Below are 20,950 nucleotides of genomic sequence, written 5' to 3'. Positions count from 1 at the left end.
TCGGAAACATTTCGACTGATTTCAGTCGGAAACATTTCGACTGATTTCAGTCGGGAACATTCCGACTAATATTAGTCGAAATGACCGAACATGTCTCATTTCCAGACGAACAATCGACTACTTGAGCAGAGGGCTTATTGTCAAGAAGGGAAGCAAAGCAGGTAGGTATTTCTTGGAAAGGTCAGTGACTGGAATCTTTTATCTCTTGATGCCGCGACAGAGCTGGTATGCAAAGGGAAAGCTGACCCTGCTGTAGCTCTATCCCCCCCTACCTCCAGGGGGCGATGCCTACCGTCATTCATGTCGCTATTTTTGTTTTCTCTGAAGGGATACACATTCATAGTTCCGAGAGTTTCTTGGTATTCACAGGCCAGTGCACATTGTTGGTGCAAGAAAGACACCGCAACATTTTAAAAGCAAAACTATCCATTTCTGACCTTCAGATGGATTAGAGGGTTTATGATAAATGCATTTTACTGGAATGGAAATATTCTTAAACTTAAAAAACCGATCGAATATAAGAAGAGAGTTTACAATCCACCAGCTCTGATGCAAGGTAAGGTAAAATTAATTTAATTGAAAATAAACATTAATTATGTTCGTGGGGCAAATACTAAAATATACGCTGTCCAGAACGATCTCAAACTTGCTGCAGTCGCTAGATGTTAATTTACCTTTCTGCCCCTTATGGGGTACAAATTTGCCAGCAACATCGGTGGCAGAGCGCGCAGGGTGGTTCATTCACATTCACGCCTTTTACGGCTCCGGGTTCGAATCCTGTGGTGGACATGGGTGTTTCTTGTAAGTTTCCACTCATCCATTTCCTGTAATCACAATTCATTCTCATCATCCCGATTAGCCTAAAGAGGCATAAAAGCGATGTAAAATGAGGATAATAATAAAGAAAGATAGAGGATGTATGTCACTTTGGGTAACCACGACGATGAGGACGAATTGATCAAAAAGAACATCCATGTCCAGCCTAATACTCAAGGGGTGGGGCAATGGGGTCATTTACCCCCTCCAACTATGAAATGTTAATTAATTTCGTGTAGGCCAAATGCATTTTATTAAGTAAGATGAGCTGCTTGAAAGTGCCATTTTTCACAATTATAAATCCATACTTAACTCCCTCATATTTCGATTATAATCACGAACATTTGTGCCCGCGGTGGCTCAGTCGGTAACGCGTCTGACCACCCTGCAAAAGGTCCGGGGTGCGTTCCCCAGCCGGTTCAAATCCGGGAACCTTTCTAACGTTGGAAGCGGCCCCAGCGCCCACCCAGCGTCGAATGACATGGGTACCTGGGGCCTGGGGGGTAAAGGCGATCAGGGGCGTGATGCTGATCACATCACCCCCACTCACGACCGGATCGAGAAAGTGTGGGGCGTTAGCCCCACACCCCCTATACACCTTTATGGCGTGTTGCTAAGCACAGGGGAGCACTTTACCTTTATAACGAACATTTTTTGGTACATATCAATCCGTTCCCTATAACCCTTGTTTTCCTATCAATGAATATTCATTACTCTAAAGGATTGTGTCGAATTTTGCCTGTATTTGCAGTTTTGATAATTAGCATTGCATTTCTGCCACTTTTGGCTAATCGCGACGATGAGGATGAGTCATGATCAGATGAATTTTGATGAAGATACTATCGCAAAGTGTCATGAAAAGATATGGATTTTATTTGAACCAGGAACTTTCGGTGGTAACTTCGTTAATCCAGAACTCAACACGTTCGTCCACCGAGTCTGCCATGACAATGCGTTGTCTTACACTATCATTTTGTAATCAATAGATCGCTGGATTTATATGCTGGGGCCTACATATTTTATACTGCCCCATTGAGCCTACATGAGTATAAACGTAGAATTAAAGAGTCTCAAATAATAATAAAAGTTCAACTTTTATTAGTTAGGAAAGGAGTGAATTAGAGGTTCGACTGATAAAGAACTTCATGTCCAGCCACGTCAGCAATGGGGCCATTTTTTCCTAGAACTATGATACGTTTTAATGTGAAGCTATAAAAATTTACGAATATAATTAATTCTATTTCGTCCTTGCATAAATGAATGGGTTGTTCGCAGAGAAAGGCAGGCTCCAGTCTGCCATATTTGGTAATTGTACTCAGGTAGTTTTATAACAATTGATGCAAGTCTACCAGACATCCACATTTTTTGGGACAGTCAAATCTTTTTAATCCCTGTCCCGAGTTTCTTCTAACTAACGGTCGCACCCTGCTTTTTCAGTCAAAAAAATGGTTTATAATCTCTCATCTCGTAATCGTCGCATTGGTGCGTTAGAGAACGAAACCAATTATAGCGGCGCATGATCTTTCGACACAGTTTCGCAATACTCTGGTAAATTTTCTCAGGTGTAATATTTCGACTATAATGCACAAATCAATAACAACTAATGTCTTACTTTTTTGTTTCATATATATATATATGTGTGTGTGTGTGTGTGTGTGTGTGTGTGTGTGTAAACATTCGTTTATAAACAGTCCAATTTAGCCTGGCTCAGCTCAGCACAAGAGTGGAGGAATTTGAAAATAATAAGAAAAATATATAGTTCCACTTTGACTAATATTTGTCGTTAACGACTAATTCGACTAATATTAGTCGAAAGACTAATTCGACTAATATTAGTCGAAAGACTAATTCGACTAATATTAGTCGAACGACTAATTCGACTAATATTAGTCAAACGACTAATTCGACTAATATTAGTCGAACGACTAATTAGTCGAAAAAATTAGTCGACTACTTTTTCGACTAATATTAGTCGAACGACTAATTCGACTAATATTAGTCGAAAAAGTAGTCGACTAATTTTTTCGACTAATTAGTCGATATTTTGTTTCGACTAACGACTAATTAGTCGATGGTGGAAATTAGTCGATGGTGCCCATCACTACTTTTTATGTTTAAAGTATTCCAATTCGATCCAGGAACCTTTTTTTTCTGGATGAATTTAAATATGGTCGAGGAATCTCTTTTCTGGATCAATTTAAATCAGGAACATTTTTCTGGATCAATTTAAATCCGGTCTAAGATCTGCATTGAAATGAAGCAATATACAACTTGGACCGAATTTAAATTGTGCAAGAATAAAGGTTCCGGTCCTATGTGGAACCCAATAGAACCCATTAGAATTTGTGTGTTCCTGGAGCTTTAACAACCATGTGTAAGAGGCAGGTGAGGTCAACTAGTCTGCTTAACTGTCTCCTTCACAAACTACAAACACTATGTAATTAAAAAATCTTTTTGATCCAAATATGCATTTTTTGCATGATATGAAAAAGAAAGGTGATGAAAATAGCCTGTTTAGGGTCAATACCTGGTAGGGAGTTTCCATTGGGTGATGCATGGTCAGCACATCGCTTCTGTTTCCTGTCTTTCAAGACCAGAGTCCACTATTGTGGCTTTCAAGTAGCTCCCACCAGGAATCGAATATGGGACTCCTTGGACCAAAGACTATGTAGGAGCTCGCATAAGTGGAGGAACTGAGGATGAACATCCATCACAATCCAGATTAGAATTGGTAAAATGCTTGAAAACTTGCCAGTCACAGAATAAGACATGTTCCAGATATGTGCAGAAGATAATGGAGACCTCTTTTAACACTTGCTTTAACTTGTAAAGTATGCTGAATGAAAATTCTATGTATGGATATCAGTGGTCTACTTTTAGGCTACACACTGTGTTTCTGATTATAGTACATTAAACATTTTTTATGTTTCGCTATATTGTGGTAAATGTCGTGGGAATCAATTACATGAGTATGGACTGGTTAAGTGGTGACATCACCAGAGCCAGGGTCCCGGATGTATGTTTCCAAACAAAACTTGCAACCCGCTTTGTCGTATCCTTTCACATTGAAAACGTAACGGAAAGGGATAACTTTTGTTACAGTGACAGCCGTTAGCAAGCGAAATAGTGAGATGTAATGCACATCAGTGTAAAGATTAGATTCTGGTTATAAAACAGATATTTTACTAATTGCTTACAGATGAGGGGTTCATTAACAAATAACGTAAGAAAATTGAGTATTTTTTAGGAAATGCATGAAAAATTGAAGCCTTGGGAACATTCATGGTTTTAGCCCATATTTTTTAAAAAATATGAAGATATCTTACATAGTGAAAACTGATCGGAGAAAGGTATTGCTTGTTACTGTGACAGCAGTTACGAAACAAATACTGATTTCTATCATATATCAGTGTAAAGACTAGCTATATCGATGTTCCTATAGTAAATTGTTGACATGTTTCTTGAAAAACTATCTGATTTTCTTATTCTTCACTAACCCCTTATCCGTGAGGAATGTGTAAAATATCCAGGTATTCTCCAGAATCTAGTCTTTACATTGATATATGATACACATCTTTCTGTTTCTTTAACTGCTGTCACTGTAATACAAGTCACACCTTAGCGATCAATTTGCAATGCCGAAGCACAGGGGCTTCGCCATGTGAAAGTGTGTTTGGAAACATACGTCCGGGATGCTAGCTCTGGTGACATCATGCTCAGCAAGTCCATTATAAGAAAAGTAAATTTACTGGATGTGATAATATGGCACTGTTTATAGAGATGCTTAATGTGAACCATTTTTCTGTTGAAAAGTTGGGAATATTAGAATTTGAAAAATTTAAGACATGATGAATCTTTTTTTGCTAAATATATTCTCTAATTATCCAAATTAGAATTAAACATTTTGGGATTATCAGTTTTGCAGTTAACTTTAATTGTTTGTGGTTGATATAGGTTTGTAAACACACAGGTACATAACAATGAATTACTTAAGGATTCTTCATACGAAGCTCTCTGGCAAAGTAAGAATGTAAATCATATATAGATAGATATATGCATATATGTACAGTATATAGTAGACAAGTATAGTATGGAGTCATAGCAAAATTCAGTTGTCTTTTTTTTTCATATACTTCGGTACTACGAGTGTGCTTCCAAAATTCAGTTCAAACCATAAACACATGTTGATCACATTCTTTCAAAATACACATTGGAGTATCTATAAAGATAACAAAAATTCTATTCACTCACTCACTGCATTCTCTGATAGTTTTACAGACTGAAAAAAATGGAAGCAACTGCCAAGATAGATAATGGAAGTTCATTGATTGAGTTCAATGTGATTTTTACATTGGTACACCCTTGTAGTTTCCACCTGACATTTTTTTTACTCTTAGGTAGAGCTTGTGCCAAGATTTGAGGTACTTTTCTTAATCAGAGCATCGTGCTCTGAAGGGGACTTCATAGACGGAAGAGTTTCATGAGATTCAAGCGATGTTGCCATCTCAATGCTTACACTAGGATTATTATCCGTTTGTACTGTTGTTCCGTCTAATACGGTACCATCAGATTCCTTTTGATACGGTTGACCATTTAGATCTGTTTTGTCATTTGTTTCATTAGTCTTTTCTTTTGCGGCATCATTGTTGATGCCAATTGCCACTGCTGACATTCCCGAGTCTTCTTTCCGTAACTGCTGCAGTCGTCTCATTTGCCATGGAATTACACAGCAACGTAGAATAATGAGAATGAAGCCAATAACTAAAAGGAATGCTCCAGCACCAATTATATAGTACCGGTTTGCATTCGCGTCTGCACCAGGTTTAAATTGTACCAGCCCGACTATGAGGATGATACCACCTAAAAGCAACGATATGACGACAAGATGCAGAAGTGTGACTCTTCCACACACATAAAGCTCCTGAAGGCCTTCGTCTTCTTCATTTTCTGGAAATGACTGATGGGGACTGTGCGTGGGGCTTGGTGTTACACTGCCAGCACGGCTATGGGAAGGAGAGTTACCATGAGATGGTGGTAGCTTCTTAGGATGAAAACTCAGATTAATGTGTGGGCGAGATTTCTTCTTGTCTTTTTTTTTTCTTCGTTCATGACGAACATAGACTGCTGGCATAGCCCCAATCATGGCGACACCTGTTGGATACATAAAAAAAATATTAATGTTTCAAGATAGTTGTGGCTGTTGAAGAACAAAAATTTGATTGAATTAGACTTTTTTTTTGTGAAATGTCTGCATAATGTGTAGGAATTAAATACTACAAAATACTTTCTTTAAATAATATAAATAGAATTGGAAATTCAAAACCTTAACTTTTTCTGTTTGTGATTTAAAAGGAAAAAATGCATTGCAATGTTCAAGCTAAGTAAATGTGACTATTGCATATGGATATCACATGTGGTAATAAACATTATATAATTTGTGTGATACTTGGAACTTCCAGTGACATCTTTTGAAGCACTGGAATTTTATATAGAGTATGTCCCTTGGGGCTAATTCCTTCTCATTCCTCTCTTACAAATATCACACTGATGAAATGGGAAAATTCTCATTTTATGTGCTGACCTCTTTCGTTGAGCAGGTAAGGAATCCGAAAATTTCCCGACTTGGTCGGAAAATGTGGGGATTTTAAAAATTTCATATACAGACCAAAAAATTTCCATCCAGCATACCCCTACATTTCATTAACTGGTGTCCTCAGAGCAGCGTTGGCATGTTTAAAACAAAAGTGTTTAAAACACTTTGTTTAAAACGTTTAAAAAACAAGGCTTTGTTTTTTACAAACGTTTTAAACGTTTAAAACTATGTTTTAAACATTTTTTTTAGAAGTGTTTAAAACACATTTTGGTACTTGATATTTTATAATCTGTGATAATGTTTTTGTTTGGCAACCCTGTCTTTTCATTGAATCTGTGTCATTAATCCGTACTTTACGGGTCTCACATATCGCACGACACTTGACCAACCTTATGTTCTGACGTCACGGGAAAAAGCTTTTTAATTTTATGCTAAATGCCTACGTTGTTAGGTTAGGCAGGCTAGCTATGTATGCACAAGGTAGCAAAACTGTTGTTTTGCTTTACTGTTGAAATCGAAACTTTCAGTTCTTTGTTTCCTACCGTCCTGTAAGTTTGAGTTGATGGAAGACTCGACCAATTTTGGATCAGCTTTCCTTAAAACAAAGTGGGGGAGACATTGAAAATAGAAGTAGTAAAACATAGCAGTACCTATAACTACTAAAAATAACGCACCATACCCATCCTCCGCAGGTTCATGTTCCCTCTTAATGAAATGTCTAATCTGTAACTGGTTTCTTTGTGGGGGGCAGGCCTCCGTGGCAGAGTGATTAAGTCAAAGCGCTACGAAGCCAGGAGTCTCGGGTTCGAATCCAGGCCTGGTCATGGATGCTCTTTGTGAGTGTCCCTTTATCATATTATTACTCATCGTCATTTCCGCGATTAGCTAAAAGTGGTGGAAAAGTGAAGTAAAATCAACCAAATCAATCCATCTTTATTGGGATATTTGTACAGCAAAGTAATATATTGCACTATAAGTCCTATTTTCTATTTATCTTCGAGCAATTGAAGAGCCTCGAATCAAGTATTGGAAACTATAAAAAGGTGCCAGTGCACTTGCGTTGAAAGAATAAAGGGTCTAGTTTCGATTTGCAAAGTGATAGGCATCTGTGATCGACGTCCATGGATTTTGAATTTAAACAGGAAGAGGAACAGAAATAACCTGTGTAATGCGTACGTGTGTTTTGTAATTAGATTTTAGACAATATCGAAATATAACAACAATTATATAATTATCTTGTACTAAAGATGACAGAAATCAAACAAGGAACATATATTAGACAAATAAACTTACATAAAATCCAGCCTAAATGAATGAACTTAGTTGTAGTGCACCATTTTACCTTGTCAGTAGGTCACTGAAGTTGTGTTTATTATGAAATAAGAGGGAGTTATATTTCAAGTTCAAATGGTAGAAGAATACGAACCACACCTGCATTAACATATTAACAACATTCAGTGTTGGTAAGTGAAAATCTTGCACCATAGCCTCATTATTTGTTGTTTGTAATTGCATTTCATTTACGTAAAACTCGTGCCAGATATCTAGGATAAAGAAATGTTTACATTTTGTAAGTTTGTCAGGTCGTTGAATGGAATACTTCTTCTAAGGTCATAGTATCGTGATTCGCTAGTAACATCTTATAGGCGTGCGCACACCCAATGTTTAGGGCAGGGAGCAATAGAGTTGTTAAAGGTTCAATCAGGAAAGAAAATCATCATTTCATCTTATTGTTTTACAAAATCTGTATTTATGCGTACAAAACAGGGACGTATCTAGAGTAAGCACAACTCCTATAATAAAATTCATTCCTGTACTTTCGGTCTAATTTTAGGCGTATATGCATGTCACACCTCTGAGGCGGAAACTGATCTCGTAGAAACAGAATTTATGGCTGTTCTGAAATTAACAAGTTTTTCGTACACACAGTCTTGTGGATTAAATGCACATACATTTACAAATATTATGTAGCACATGAAGCATTGTGAGCATGACGCATTGTATGCATCCCCGTGGCGTGCCCAGGATTTAAAAAAAGGGGGGTTACGTTTATTGCTTTATTTTTCTGTAGTCAGTCCTCGTTTTGCTATCATTTATTGCCTTTGACGTTCTTTCTTTTTTGGGGGGATACTGGGCCAAAGAGGGGTTATGATCCCTCCCCTTTGGGCACGCCATTGGTGTCCTTTTTACTTTTTGCCAGCGCTCTCAATTGATTAATTGATTGAGTTGGTGTTTTAAGTCCACTTTGTGCACAGTAAGGCTAGTTGGGACTGGACCTACAGTTTAAAGTGGGATCCGAACCACTATGTGCCTCCACCGGGTATTGAACCCGGGACCCCTCGATTACAAGGCGACGAAGCTACCACTGCGCCATTGAAGAGGCCCACTAGCGCTCTCAAGTTAGAAATATTCCTGCACGATTAGAAGGAATTCAACTACAATATAATTGTGCTGACTAGTGACTTGTTAATACAGACAAGTTTCAAATTATTGTGCACTTCACAGAAGCACCATGCAACAACAGTTCTGTTATTAAACGTAAAATGTAATTCACCCTTGAGCACACTCACATAATTACGTAACATGGTCCTGGAAACAAAGGCGTGTTTTGCGCCACGAAAGCTTTCTACAATGGTACCTGATGTGAAACATGTTCTTGATTCCATATTGTGTCATGGAATTACATTATCGTACTGCTGAACAAGACATGTCAAGTAATAACGTGAACATTGGTTGTGTTCTGCTTTGTTCTGCCAGGGACGTCGAGATTGTACGTGAGAAGGGGTACTGTGCTGGAAATTGAGAAGAATAATTTTTCAATGTTATTAGTTTCGAAGAAGAATTTGAAAAAAGTATTTTGCACGAGCTGTTCCACTTACAACAAGAAGTACGATACATAATCCAAAACCTGATAACAATCCCTTTCTTAGGCGGTTCTATAAGGAGAGGGGCATGCCAGTGATGTGGCGCAGACTACAAATCTACATAGCGATCTAATTGGGCCGGTATGAGTCGATATGGCATACCGGTAGTAAATTAAGATGCCAAAAATCATACCGGCAGTAATTTTTAAAATTCGCACTTATTTATTGGAGCTGATCGCACAAGTGCGTCCAATTCCTTGCGAGGCTGAGAGATCGGGAGAAGCGTAGCGGGCGACGCAAGCGGAGATGCTGACATTTTCGTCCAATAACGTCCCGCTTATTTTTATGGACATATCTTTAGCATGCATATATTTATCAGTAGCGTAGCATGGACATTTCGGGTGGGAACGCCAAGTCCGAAGGAAGGGTCGGCCCTTTCTTGCTTAATAATTTACTTATGGTATTAGTCGCCACAAGTATTATTTGCCTGAAGTCAGCTGGGGTTTCAATAAAACATCATCCATGCATGTTTTAGCTAGAAAATTAGATGCCTTACTATGCAACAAATGTTTTGAACTCTGGTGTTTTATACCTTTCTGCATGACGCAAGTCATTAAGAAACCTACCTGAATCACAAGCGCCTCGGAATAATAGTAGACGTCATTGTTGTGGGTGATCCAACTACTGATTGATTTGGTTTATTTTACTTCGCTTTTCTACCTCGTTTGGTTAATCGCGAATATGAATATGAGTGATGAAGTTGATGAAGGGACACTCACAAAGAACACCCGTGCTCACCCCGGGATTCGAATCAGGGGCCTCTGTCATCTTGGCGCGCTGTGCAAAACACTCTGACACGGAGGTGGGTGGATGATTCAACTATAGTACACTCAACTGACGTAACAGTGTCTATTAGTAATTCAGACCACTGTTTATTACATCTTGAGAATATTGATAAACATTTTAAAATAATTTTGTCCAGAGTCATTCGATGTTAAGAGTTTTCAAATGAATGCTAAACATTTCCATTGACAGATACTAACGAGACAATAATAATAATAATAATAGACAATAATAGTTTTGCGGGTTAAGTGGTAGAGCAGCCACAGGCTGAACTTCTACCACGAGGACTTCACCAACTTATTTGACAAAAACTGTGTTGATATTTTAGTTTTTAATGCACATCGCTGTTCGTGCGATAAATTATACAATGCAGTGGCCATTATGAAGTGGTATATTTGAGTTTGGTAAAGTTACGTCAGTCAATATTGCGTATTGTAGCATCACATAGCACGAGTGGCATGAGCGGGAAGAAACGGGTAGGAATTCTACCGCTGTACTACCGCTGTCATCTGTTTCAGAAGGCGGAAGGGTCACGTGAACCAATCACCGTGTAGTCCTCTGCTCCGTAAACTGGCGTACGAGAGAGCATTTGCGCGCGTGCTGTAGAGATCCAAGTCTGTCCAAGTTTTCCCTCCAGATAGACAGCAAGGAATATAGAGTCCTTTACGCCGAACCTGCTCGGCGTCCGGCCAGGAAAGGCATTGAAAAAAAAAATGCTAGAACGAGTGTTGTTAGTGGAGCGTTGCAAGCGGATCGCGAAAAATAGCTATTATAATACCATGAAGGTCAAACATATATGAAATTAGTCAAGTTTTACTTTATATTTACGCATTTTTGAAATTTTAAATCTGGGAACGCCGGGCGTACTATAACGCTACGCCACTGATATTTATATTAATATTGCAAGACGAGCACTAACCTGTGTTATGAGAGTTGTTCAAAGTGGTGTCAACCTACATTCACACATTCCTGGCATCGTTTGATGAAATTTAGAGGTTTGTTTGGAGAGCGTTCTAACGTTGCCTCAATTTCGTCGAGTTTTTCTTTTGTTAGAATCCGTCGTTTTTGCTTAGGGGTTCTAAAACTTAACGTTCCAGTTTCTCGTAATGTAAGGACGAGACGTCTAACCGTCTCTCTACCTGGAGGTGAAAAGCCAGGGAATTTCTGTACAAACTGCCTACACACGTCTCGACACGAGTCCGTATTCACGTAAGTGTCATACATAAAAATTATTTGTTCTAACGTGAACTTTGCGGCTGGCATTTCAATCGCCTCACTTACACACAACACACACACACACATTGCAATTGCACAAAGAAGTAGCACGGCAAGTAACCAAAATCCACACTCTTTCACACAGTACGAAATTAACACGCTCTTAATTCAAGGTCTCTTCCTCACTCCATTCGAGCTCTGTCCAGGGCGCCTGTAGTCGCGAAGGAAAGAACAACTCAAGCTCGGAGCTTTCAGATTGCAAACAATGCTCACGAAAACCATTGATTTTTAACGGTTGAGTCTGCAACATAATCTTGATACAGTGTTGCACATTGGAAACCTCCAAACGATTCCAAGCGAAGCAAAACGCTTTCGAGGGTAAACTTAAGCGGGACGTTACTAGTCGAAAATGTCGGCATCTCCGCTAGCGCCGCCTCCACACTTCTCCCGATCTCTCGGCCTCACAAGGAATTGGACGCACGGTAGCTACGCAATGGCCAACAAAGTAGTCTCTCATTTCTTTCTTCCTTTCTTGCATGTTTGAGTTGTCCCGTACAGCACTCTGCACTCTTCCCCCACCCCACTGTCCACGGCCGAGCGCTCCTTGTGGCTCAAACATCATCATGAGAAACGCAATAATAGCGTCTGCAATTAAAATATTAAATTAAATAAGTGCTGCTAATGTAAACTTCGCTTTTTGAATAGGAGAATTATTATCCAGCCTTATACAAGTTTCTTGACCAAAGATCTAGTGATGGTAATGATAGTAAAGAAATGGCCGCCTTTAAAGGAGTGGAAAATAAACTCACATAAATAAAGTTTGGTATTGTGTATGCTGCTTTGTCGGAACTTTCTGATTCATTGCAAAATTTCAAAACCGCGATATTATAATTTCAGAAGCTGACCGCCTTCTAAATAAACCTGTCAGAGTAATATCGTCATTTGTTGATAATCCCGGATAACATGTGAAAGAAAGTATTGATGCTGCAAATAAATCAGTGTTTAAAGGTTGTGTATTACATATGAGAGAATTCTCAACCCTTTTCAGCACGGGACCCATCTTGAAGGATATTACACTTCATGGGACCCATAAGCAGGGGCACAGCAGAATTACTTGTAGGGGTGTGAACCCAGTTTATAATCATATTTTTGCTATCGCCGAGTACTTTAAGATGCCCTCTTTTACGCTTTCTTACACAAATTAGACATACTTCATTCTAGAAAAGTAATTATGTACACTATGTATGGTTTTGAAGACACAGTAAATACATTTTCGAACCCGACTTCGCGACCCACCAGATGTCCCCTCGGGACCCAGTAGTGGGTCGCGCCCCATAGGTTGAGAAGCGATGGTCTAATACATGATTAGATATTACAATTCATGCGTGGCACAAAAAAGGAGCTCAATTTGTGGTGGTAAAAGAGAGAGAAGGAGAATCTATATATTATTTAAGAAATCACAAACACAAGAAGAAAATGCATAAAAAGACAACATGTGCATACGAGCAGAAATTTATTTCCAATTCGGCCACTTCTGAACAGAGATGTCGGAACTGGAGGGGCGGGAGGGAGGCAACAGGGAGAATGAGACAATGATGTATCCACTATGCAGTGGCTTTATCAAATAACTGTTACTTTGGTTTGCCACTAGATGGTTTTTGTTATGTAAGGGGCGTGGCTACGAAGCACGAAAGGTAGGAGGAGAGTGAGTCTCCTGAAGAAAATTCACTTCCTACTGATTAGCTAAAGGTATCGTACTTGAAGTTGAGTTTCTTCTTTCTTAGTATCAAAGAGGACGAGTTAAATTGAACAAAGACCGGAAGTAGTGGTGTTAATGTAATGGTTTAGTTTTTAAGTTGTTTTTTGTAGAGTAGTTAGTTGCGTATTTAATTCACGTCAGTCGTTGCCCTGTTTTAAGCTAGATCCTTTGCCAAAATTGACTGTTAGAAATGGGTCTTAAGTTGAAATAAAACAAATTGGAAGTCGTTGGAATCTTGACTACACGGAACAGTATCATTATGTAAAGAGTTAATAATTTTGTTTGTGGTATAAGTCAGTTACTGATTGTCATTTGGGTAGTCTATATTCTTTATTCACACTGTTTATGTTGTCTAAAGCCCGTCAGGCAAATGTCAAATATACCTCATATTAATGTAGCCCTTATGTATTTTTTTTCGCAAAACCAACAATTTTACGACTTAAATCGTAAAGCCTTTTATTATTAGTCTTCCTTCCACTGTCTTAATTGAGTTGATTTCTCTGCTTGGTTATTGGACCGACTTTAGTTATAATCCTTGTGTATTTCTAAAATGAAATTACACTGAAGGTCATACAATGAGAAGTTGGTCTTACCACATACCCCCCCCCCCCCATTTCCTCAGCGGCCAATAAAAGTTTTTCGCAATGGCTCAATTTATGACCATTTTTATCTCTAAATTTACATTTACACCCTCTTAAATATGAACTTACACCCCCCAATGGAAAAATTATCCAGATTGGTCAAAGGTATGAGCTAATAATCAATTTCATGTGACCTATCTCTCCACATGAAAAATTTTTCAGATACACGTTTTGTGAGTCGTCAATATACTTAATAGTGTCATTCCACGAAAAGTGGCCCTACTCCATGTAAGTAACAAAATGAATTAATCAGTGTTATTAATTGCATTGAAGTTTATATGTATGTGAATGCATACAATTTGCATATTTCACCAACAAAAATGATTAGCATTTGTAGCCTATGTGCTTCACTGACAATTGAAGTCAAACTTTGCTACATTTTTATAGCGTTACACATGTATCACATGTAACAATGCATTCAGGCTACATCATTATACTCAAGTTTTCTTTAAATTTATTAGCAGACACCACAAACATAGGCGTGCGCACGGGGTGCAAGTGGGGAAATTGCCCCCCTAATCATGGACTTCCACAGATTTTTTCTACGGAGAAAGAAACAAGGTATTTTTCCATGGGGCATATTAACCCTATAATAGTGTTGCCCCTTCAAAAAACACCATATGAATTTGAAATTATGGCATTAATGTAAATTACTATGAATGAAATCAAATTATACGTGTGAAATATATACTTTTAGGTTGACATTCGACATTTGGCCACCCTTTCCCCCCCTCCCAACTTCCAGACGTCCATGTCCCTACATTATCAGACTTTCACCGAAATTTAGTGTAGAGGAAACTTATCGCCGGTATTAAAGGATATTATATTCTTAAAGAGAATCAAGTATTTTCAAGCCGATTAAAGTTCAAAGCAACTACGGAAGAAGGGGGTGTGCTGTGGCGCAACCGCAGGGGTGAAATAGGCATTGCCCCTCCCCAACCTTGGACGGAAATCAATTTTAAGGGGGCAAACTTTGAGGCAAGACTAGTAGAATCTAAGAGTAGCAGGACAAAAGGATACTCAAGATGGAATTAGTTTTCACGTCTTTCTTGCATTATTTCTTCCAGACGCCCAAAGCACCTCCAGGAGGCACAAAGGAGCCATTGCCCCCTCGATATCAAATTTTATACAAATAAAAATGCATAATATTTTCTTGCTCGCTTCGCTCGCAATTTCTGCTTTTCTTACAGTCAGAGCCGTTGCTAGGGAGCGGCGGGAGTTGGCCCTGGGCGCCGAACGATCAAAATGAAAAAAAATGTAAAAGAGAATGCCATGGCGCCCTATGAAATTTTTTGTGCCATATTAAATCAGTATTATTTTCGGTTTGCAAAAATTTGGATCTAAAGATTTTCTTGCTCGCTTCGCTCGCAATTTTAATGTTTAATGTTTATATCTGCATTGTAAATTGCCAGATATAGAACTTATAACTATTAAGTACTTCAGACTTTTGCTGCTAAACAGTTTTGTCTTAAGTGCATGAACACAATTGTTTGGAGGAAAAGGAACGCACACACCCATCAATGCAATGAAATTTAAACAGCGAGATAAAATGAGGTTTTTCTTTCCCGACTGAACTTTCATCAAGGCTTTTGCCCCTCCCCTCTAATCAGAGGATCTGCGCACGCCTATGACCACAAAGTACTTCATAATTCCATGAAATCAATTCATTATGAATGTTTTAATCAGAGCGCACATCTAGAACCTTACATTTTGCGTGTAAAATGTCGCACACATAACGCTGGAATGCCCCAATATTAGTTTTGTATTAGTTATCTGTCTGATTAGTGTCCTGAACGATACTCCAATTTGATTTCCTTCTTATATTGTATTTTCAGAGCACATGAACGATAAAGGCCAGTTATATAACCTCATTATTAACCTCGCAACGGACCACTATATGAAGTTTTGAATTGAGGCTACCCACAAATTGCAAGTAAGAGATATTCATTTCTTAGAATTTCAATGTAAAATCAATGTTATGATGTGAATTGATGATATAAGTAGTTTTCGATCTCATAGCTTGTACTACATTTAGGCAATCTGTTTTATGTTAAAGTAATAATTGTACCGCAAGGCGCTCCATAAAAAAATCCAGCTATAGTTCGTCATTATAATTAGTAACGGCAACTATACATAAAGAGAGAGAGAGAGAGTGTGTGTGTGAGGTAGAGAGAGAGAAATATGCACAGATATTACTTTACAAACAGCAAGAAGACAAGATTCGCCCATGAATAAAGAATTTCTAATTCTAAATTATGGAGGCAAAGGACAATAACTGCATGGAAATATGATGTATCTTAGCATACATTTTTATTGTTCCAATTCACACAGTGAAACACTGAACGAGTAGTATCATTGGATAAGCTTTATTCCGGATGCAGCATATGACTGTGACAGATTGATTCAAAGATACTCCAGGTGAATGCTCAGATGGTACATTAAATGAATGTGGTAGGGGTTATTGCCCATTTCTTATACCTTGCTTTCCATCTTATGGTCTTTCATGCCCACAGTTGCTGTTGACTCAACATAAATGTAAATGAATCAACAGAGATTTGGTTGATATATTTATTATATATATTTATTTGTAACGCTAGGTTAACCGCAAAGTGAAGATGACACCGCGCTTTATAGAATCCACCGGTGCACCGTCCATGCACACTTCGGCGTTCCGTAATTCACCGGTGCCCACCGAAGCTTTCGCCAGGTTAAGGAATCATAAGACTAGTGTTGCAAGCTAGAGAGAGCCTTCAATCATGTATTAATGTAAATTAGTGGTTCTCAACCTTAGTTAAGCCGCTGCTCTTGATTTCGTTTTTTTTTAAAAAGTCGATGCCCCGATCCCAACAAATTCACTCGTAAATAGCTTTTTAATTCTTTTAGCTTTATAGTTAATTAATATGTATTATGTACTGTTGAAATGTAATATTAAATAAATTATGGCGTGATTATAGAGAGTGCTAGTTGGATTATGTCTGGGCTTGTTGACAAATATAAACTTCGTTGACAACGACCAAATCTAATTGAATCTTAGTTTCCAATGGCTAGTGTAATAAAATTAATTTCGTAAGTGGTGATGTACACTGGGATATTACATTTTGGGCACCTAAAAATTCCAATTCATTAGAATATTTCCACTTTAATATATTCGTTATCGAAAATGCCAGCGCTAATGAAATTGACCGCGGTGCCCTTTCGTCAACCTACAAATTTGGAGGTGAGAAGAAAGAACGCCCCCCCCTCCTCCCCACCGGTTAGATTGTTTGATCGCCTACCTCTACTGTCGCGAAAGCATCTCCTGATATCTCAGCCGAAAAGCGAACGAAAGGCCATCTTTCCAGATCCTTGCCAGCTCTGGCTGCAAGTAGCTTCACCCTTCCTGCCCTAACTGGAGAAAGGCCCATGGTTGTGATTCAAATGTAGATGTTGATTTGATTGATCAATGGTTTTGATTTCTCACCAGCACTGGAGAGACAGAATCTCCTTGCAGTGCTTCCAAATGGTTGCCAGCTCGGGCTGCAAGTTGCAAACTTCAGGGAAACCTCTCCCGGCCCGGCGGTTGAGAAACACTGATCTAGATAATGCCTTTTTTATGTCTCTCTATAACATATTTATTATAGCTGTAAGGAGAGAATGTATACACCTGCAGATGTTTGTATACACACGTAGTCCAAATTATATTTGTGCAGTGAGTGTCAGTTTTTTTTTTCGAAATCTGAGTTTCGTTTATTCTCTCCAATATTAATTATTACTTCTGTGTACGTCTTTATTAATTGGCATTTTCTTTCTGGTTATTTCATCTGTCAACTAACTTTTCATTTGCTTGCATAGTTGAAGTACATACAAAACATTACTAGCACTCAATAGTTGCTGCATTGGTACAAGGCTTAAAATACTGTTTTTAATAGTTTAATGTTATTAACTTAGTTGTGTACAACTTTGAGTGAAAAGGTTACTTTTCTCTAAGCCTTTTATAATTAATTATTCTTTATTATGATTTTCGTGTATTCTAATATGCCTGCGAAAACGTCGAACAGATTGTATTCAGTATACTCAATATCTATTATCAAAATATGTATTTCGTAGAAGATTGACACTCATTAATTTTATACAGTGTCATTCGATAATTATCTACTTTTTCAAGAAATTAATCTCTTATACGTACGTATCTCAATAACAAGAACGCTCGAAGTTTGGCAACTGTTATCTTTAGTAGGCGTGCTCAGTTAGTTTTGACAATTCACCATGGAACGCTACACGCAGTGGCGTAGCGTGGCTTTTTCAAAAGTGTTACCGGCTATCAGTACGACAATTATGCCTGCTAGACTTTATCACACCCCCATCCCCCCCTCGGCAAAGAAAACATGTCTTCGAGCTAGATGTTTGTTCATTTCGTTCTTGTTTTGCAATCAGCACAGTGATTTAGCCACAAACACTCCTACAAAGAACTACCATTCATGAGACAGTTATCACGAAAATCCAATGAATAGTGGTCGACCCTTGTCAATTCTTCATCTGTCTCTGTTTCTTTGCAATGAGATGCGAAGGGGAAGAAGAAGAACTACACTTTTCTCGGGTCAGTTTGACGTTTGTGTGGTGAGCACTGAGCACAGGACAGAACTCCGCTCCTTTGTGGAAGGGAAGCACAGCTGTACGTACAACTGTTGCCAACTTAGTATTTTGGAGCAAGGTTTGTCCAAATCACGAATCACACCAAGGGACTATATTTTCATCTATTACCTAACTGGTCTCAGTTGTACTTCAATCCAGCCTTGGCTCTGCAGTTTACCTCTAGTTGCTTTACAGAAATGATATTCCTATTTTAGGCGGGATTTAGCTCTTTTCTGCCAATCCGATGTGACAACACTGGCTGATCCGGTAGGTCTGAACTGCAACAGGGCCCCTTAACAGGCATATGAATAACCCCATAGCACACAATGCTCCAAAGAACTTCCCCGCTCTATCCTTGCATTGGCAACCTTTTCTCCCTTGTTGCCTCTTCAGTGTAGCGGAACGGCCTCCCTCTTCCCTTCTGTCGGTTGCAGAAAAAATATCCTAGGCAATATCTACTCGACGGCAACGGTGTTCATTAACGTATTTAACAATGTTGTTATTTTATTGAAACAACTTTTTAATTCTTTACATTTTGCTGTTACCTGCGATAACACCGGCTACATGCACACCACGCTTCTGGCTACACGATTCAACAACGCGTGGAAATTGTTATAATATATTATCGAAAGCAGTGCTCTGTTCGCCAAACGTTGAGTTCGCTGCGTCCAATTTATGGTCTCCACGATCGTCCTGCAGAGTCAACAATTCGCCGTCTAATCAAGAAGTTCGAAACAACCGGGTCAGTGGTAGACCAAAAAACACCTGTGCGTCAACGAAGTGCAAGATCCGTTGAAAATATTGCAGCAGTCCGGGACAGTGTGCGTGAGAACACAAGACAGTCCATTCCGCGTCGTGCGCAAGAACTTGGCATTTCTCCGACTTCAACTTGGCGGATTATGCGTAGTGACTTGGGTCTTCACCCGTATAAGGTGCAATTAACTCAAGAACTAAAGCCCAACGACCATAGACAGCGCCGTGCATTAGCTGACTGGGCTCTAGAGCAGTTGGAAGCTGATCCTGCTTTTGGGCGAAAAATCATGTTTAGTGACGAGGCCCATTTCTGGTTTAGTGGCTTCGTGAAGAAGCAGAATTGCCGGATTTGGAGCGACGAAAACCCACGGGAGATTCATCAGGTTCCACTGCATTCCGACAAAGTCACCGTTTGCTGTACATTTTGGTCCGGCGGAATCTGTCAACGGTGATTGATATAGGGCGATGTTAACAATTTTTTCTTGGCCTAGATTGGATGGGATGGAACTGACAAACATGTGGTTTCAAGAGGACGGCGCAAGGTGCCATACTGCACGCGATACACTGACTTTGTTGCATGAGAAGTTCGAAGGCTCCGTTATATGGCGAGGTGGCGACATCAGCTGGCCTCCCAGATCCTGTGATTTAACGCCATTAGATTTTTGTGGGGCTACGTGAAATCTAGGTTCTATGCCGACAAACCACAGACGATTGCCGCCCTCAAGGTCAACATAACTCGCGTCATTGGTGAAATTGAGCCACTTTTGTGCGAGAATGTCATCGAAAATTAGATCTCCAGGATCCGAATCACCCAGCGGAGCCGCGGCCGCCATTTGGCTGATATAATTGTTAAAACATAATGTCATCGACTTGGCTTCAAAATAAAATTAAAAGCATGGTGATATCACTTACACAATTTGTTTTATTTCATTTCAAAGTTCGAGCGCTCTTAATGAAACCCAGTACATATGATAAGACTTTCCTACTCCCGTTTTACCAGAAAATATACTTTCATATTTGTATCTAAAAAATGTGTACTTGGCATTTATTCTAGAAAACCTTGAACAATGTGAATATACAATACTGTATTTCCTACTGTAGGTAGAAAGTTCTTGGTCTATGTTATCACCCCTCCATTTTATAACTGTACGATAAACTTGGCAACGCTACATCACATGGTCTGACGTCACGCTACGTAATCTCGGGGCCTCGTGTCCGAGCCAGGAGAATCGCTCGACCACTTGCTCTCGGGTAGCGAAGCTACACAAACACACACACACTGGGGAAAAGTTCTACTGCAGTTAAGTATTTAGTATACAAGGGGGTGAACACTCAATTTAGGTGCTAAGAAGTCAAGGTTATTTACTGGTTGTTTATCTAAATATTAGAATTCTTGTCATTAGTAATTACTAGGGCTAGGATTTTGATGACTTTAAAATTGCCAAAAAATGACCTTAAAAAATGCAATACCTTGCAATACATGCAATAAAATGCCCTATAAACTTTGAAAAATGACCTAAAAATTCTGAAAGATTTGTAAAACAAATTTATAAACTACCAAGAGAAATTCAAATTACAAATTAACGTTACAGTATCTATTACATGTTCATTGCGTATGGTAGTACAACTAAGAAAGTTGACTATTTGTTATCTTTTACACTTTAAGTACTGAGTTGCAGTAGACAACGATAATCATATGCAAATTTTCAAAAGTGAATGATTGTCGGTTATCGGACAAGAGAGCCTTGTACACGGAAAAATTTATCTCGACTTCCACCGACACAATGTTTCTGCCTTACAAAAAAAAGATGCATTTGCATCAAAATCCTAGCCCTAGCTAATTACTATACTTGTC

General features: G+C 38.9%; 1 protein-coding gene across 2 annotated transcripts in view; it reads right to left on the bottom strand.

The window, feature by feature from the left end:
- Positions 1 to 4,604: 4,604 nt before the first annotated feature.
- Positions 4,605 to 20,950, bottom strand: part of LOC145989910 (uncharacterized) — a 256,257-nt gene continuing 239,911 nt past the window's right edge. For both annotated transcript variants that reach the window (XM_083125409.1, XM_083125411.1), the window contains one exon: positions 4,605 to 5,967. In XM_083125409.1, the coding sequence (XP_082981535.1) occupies positions 5,210 to 5,967 (758 nt within the window). In that variant the 3' untranslated portion in view covers positions 4,605 to 5,209. The remainder of the gene's footprint in view (positions 5,968 to 20,950) is intronic.

The sequence above is a fragment of the Lepisma saccharinum genome, chromosome 7, assembly GCF_977018435.1.
Source record: "Lepisma saccharinum chromosome 7, izLepSacc3.1, whole genome shotgun sequence".
Classification (NCBI taxonomy): Eukaryota; Metazoa; Arthropoda; class Insecta; order Zygentoma; family Lepismatidae; genus Lepisma; species Lepisma saccharinum.
Note: the sequence above shows the minus strand (reverse complement) of the source record. Positions and strands in the feature narration are given on the sequence as shown.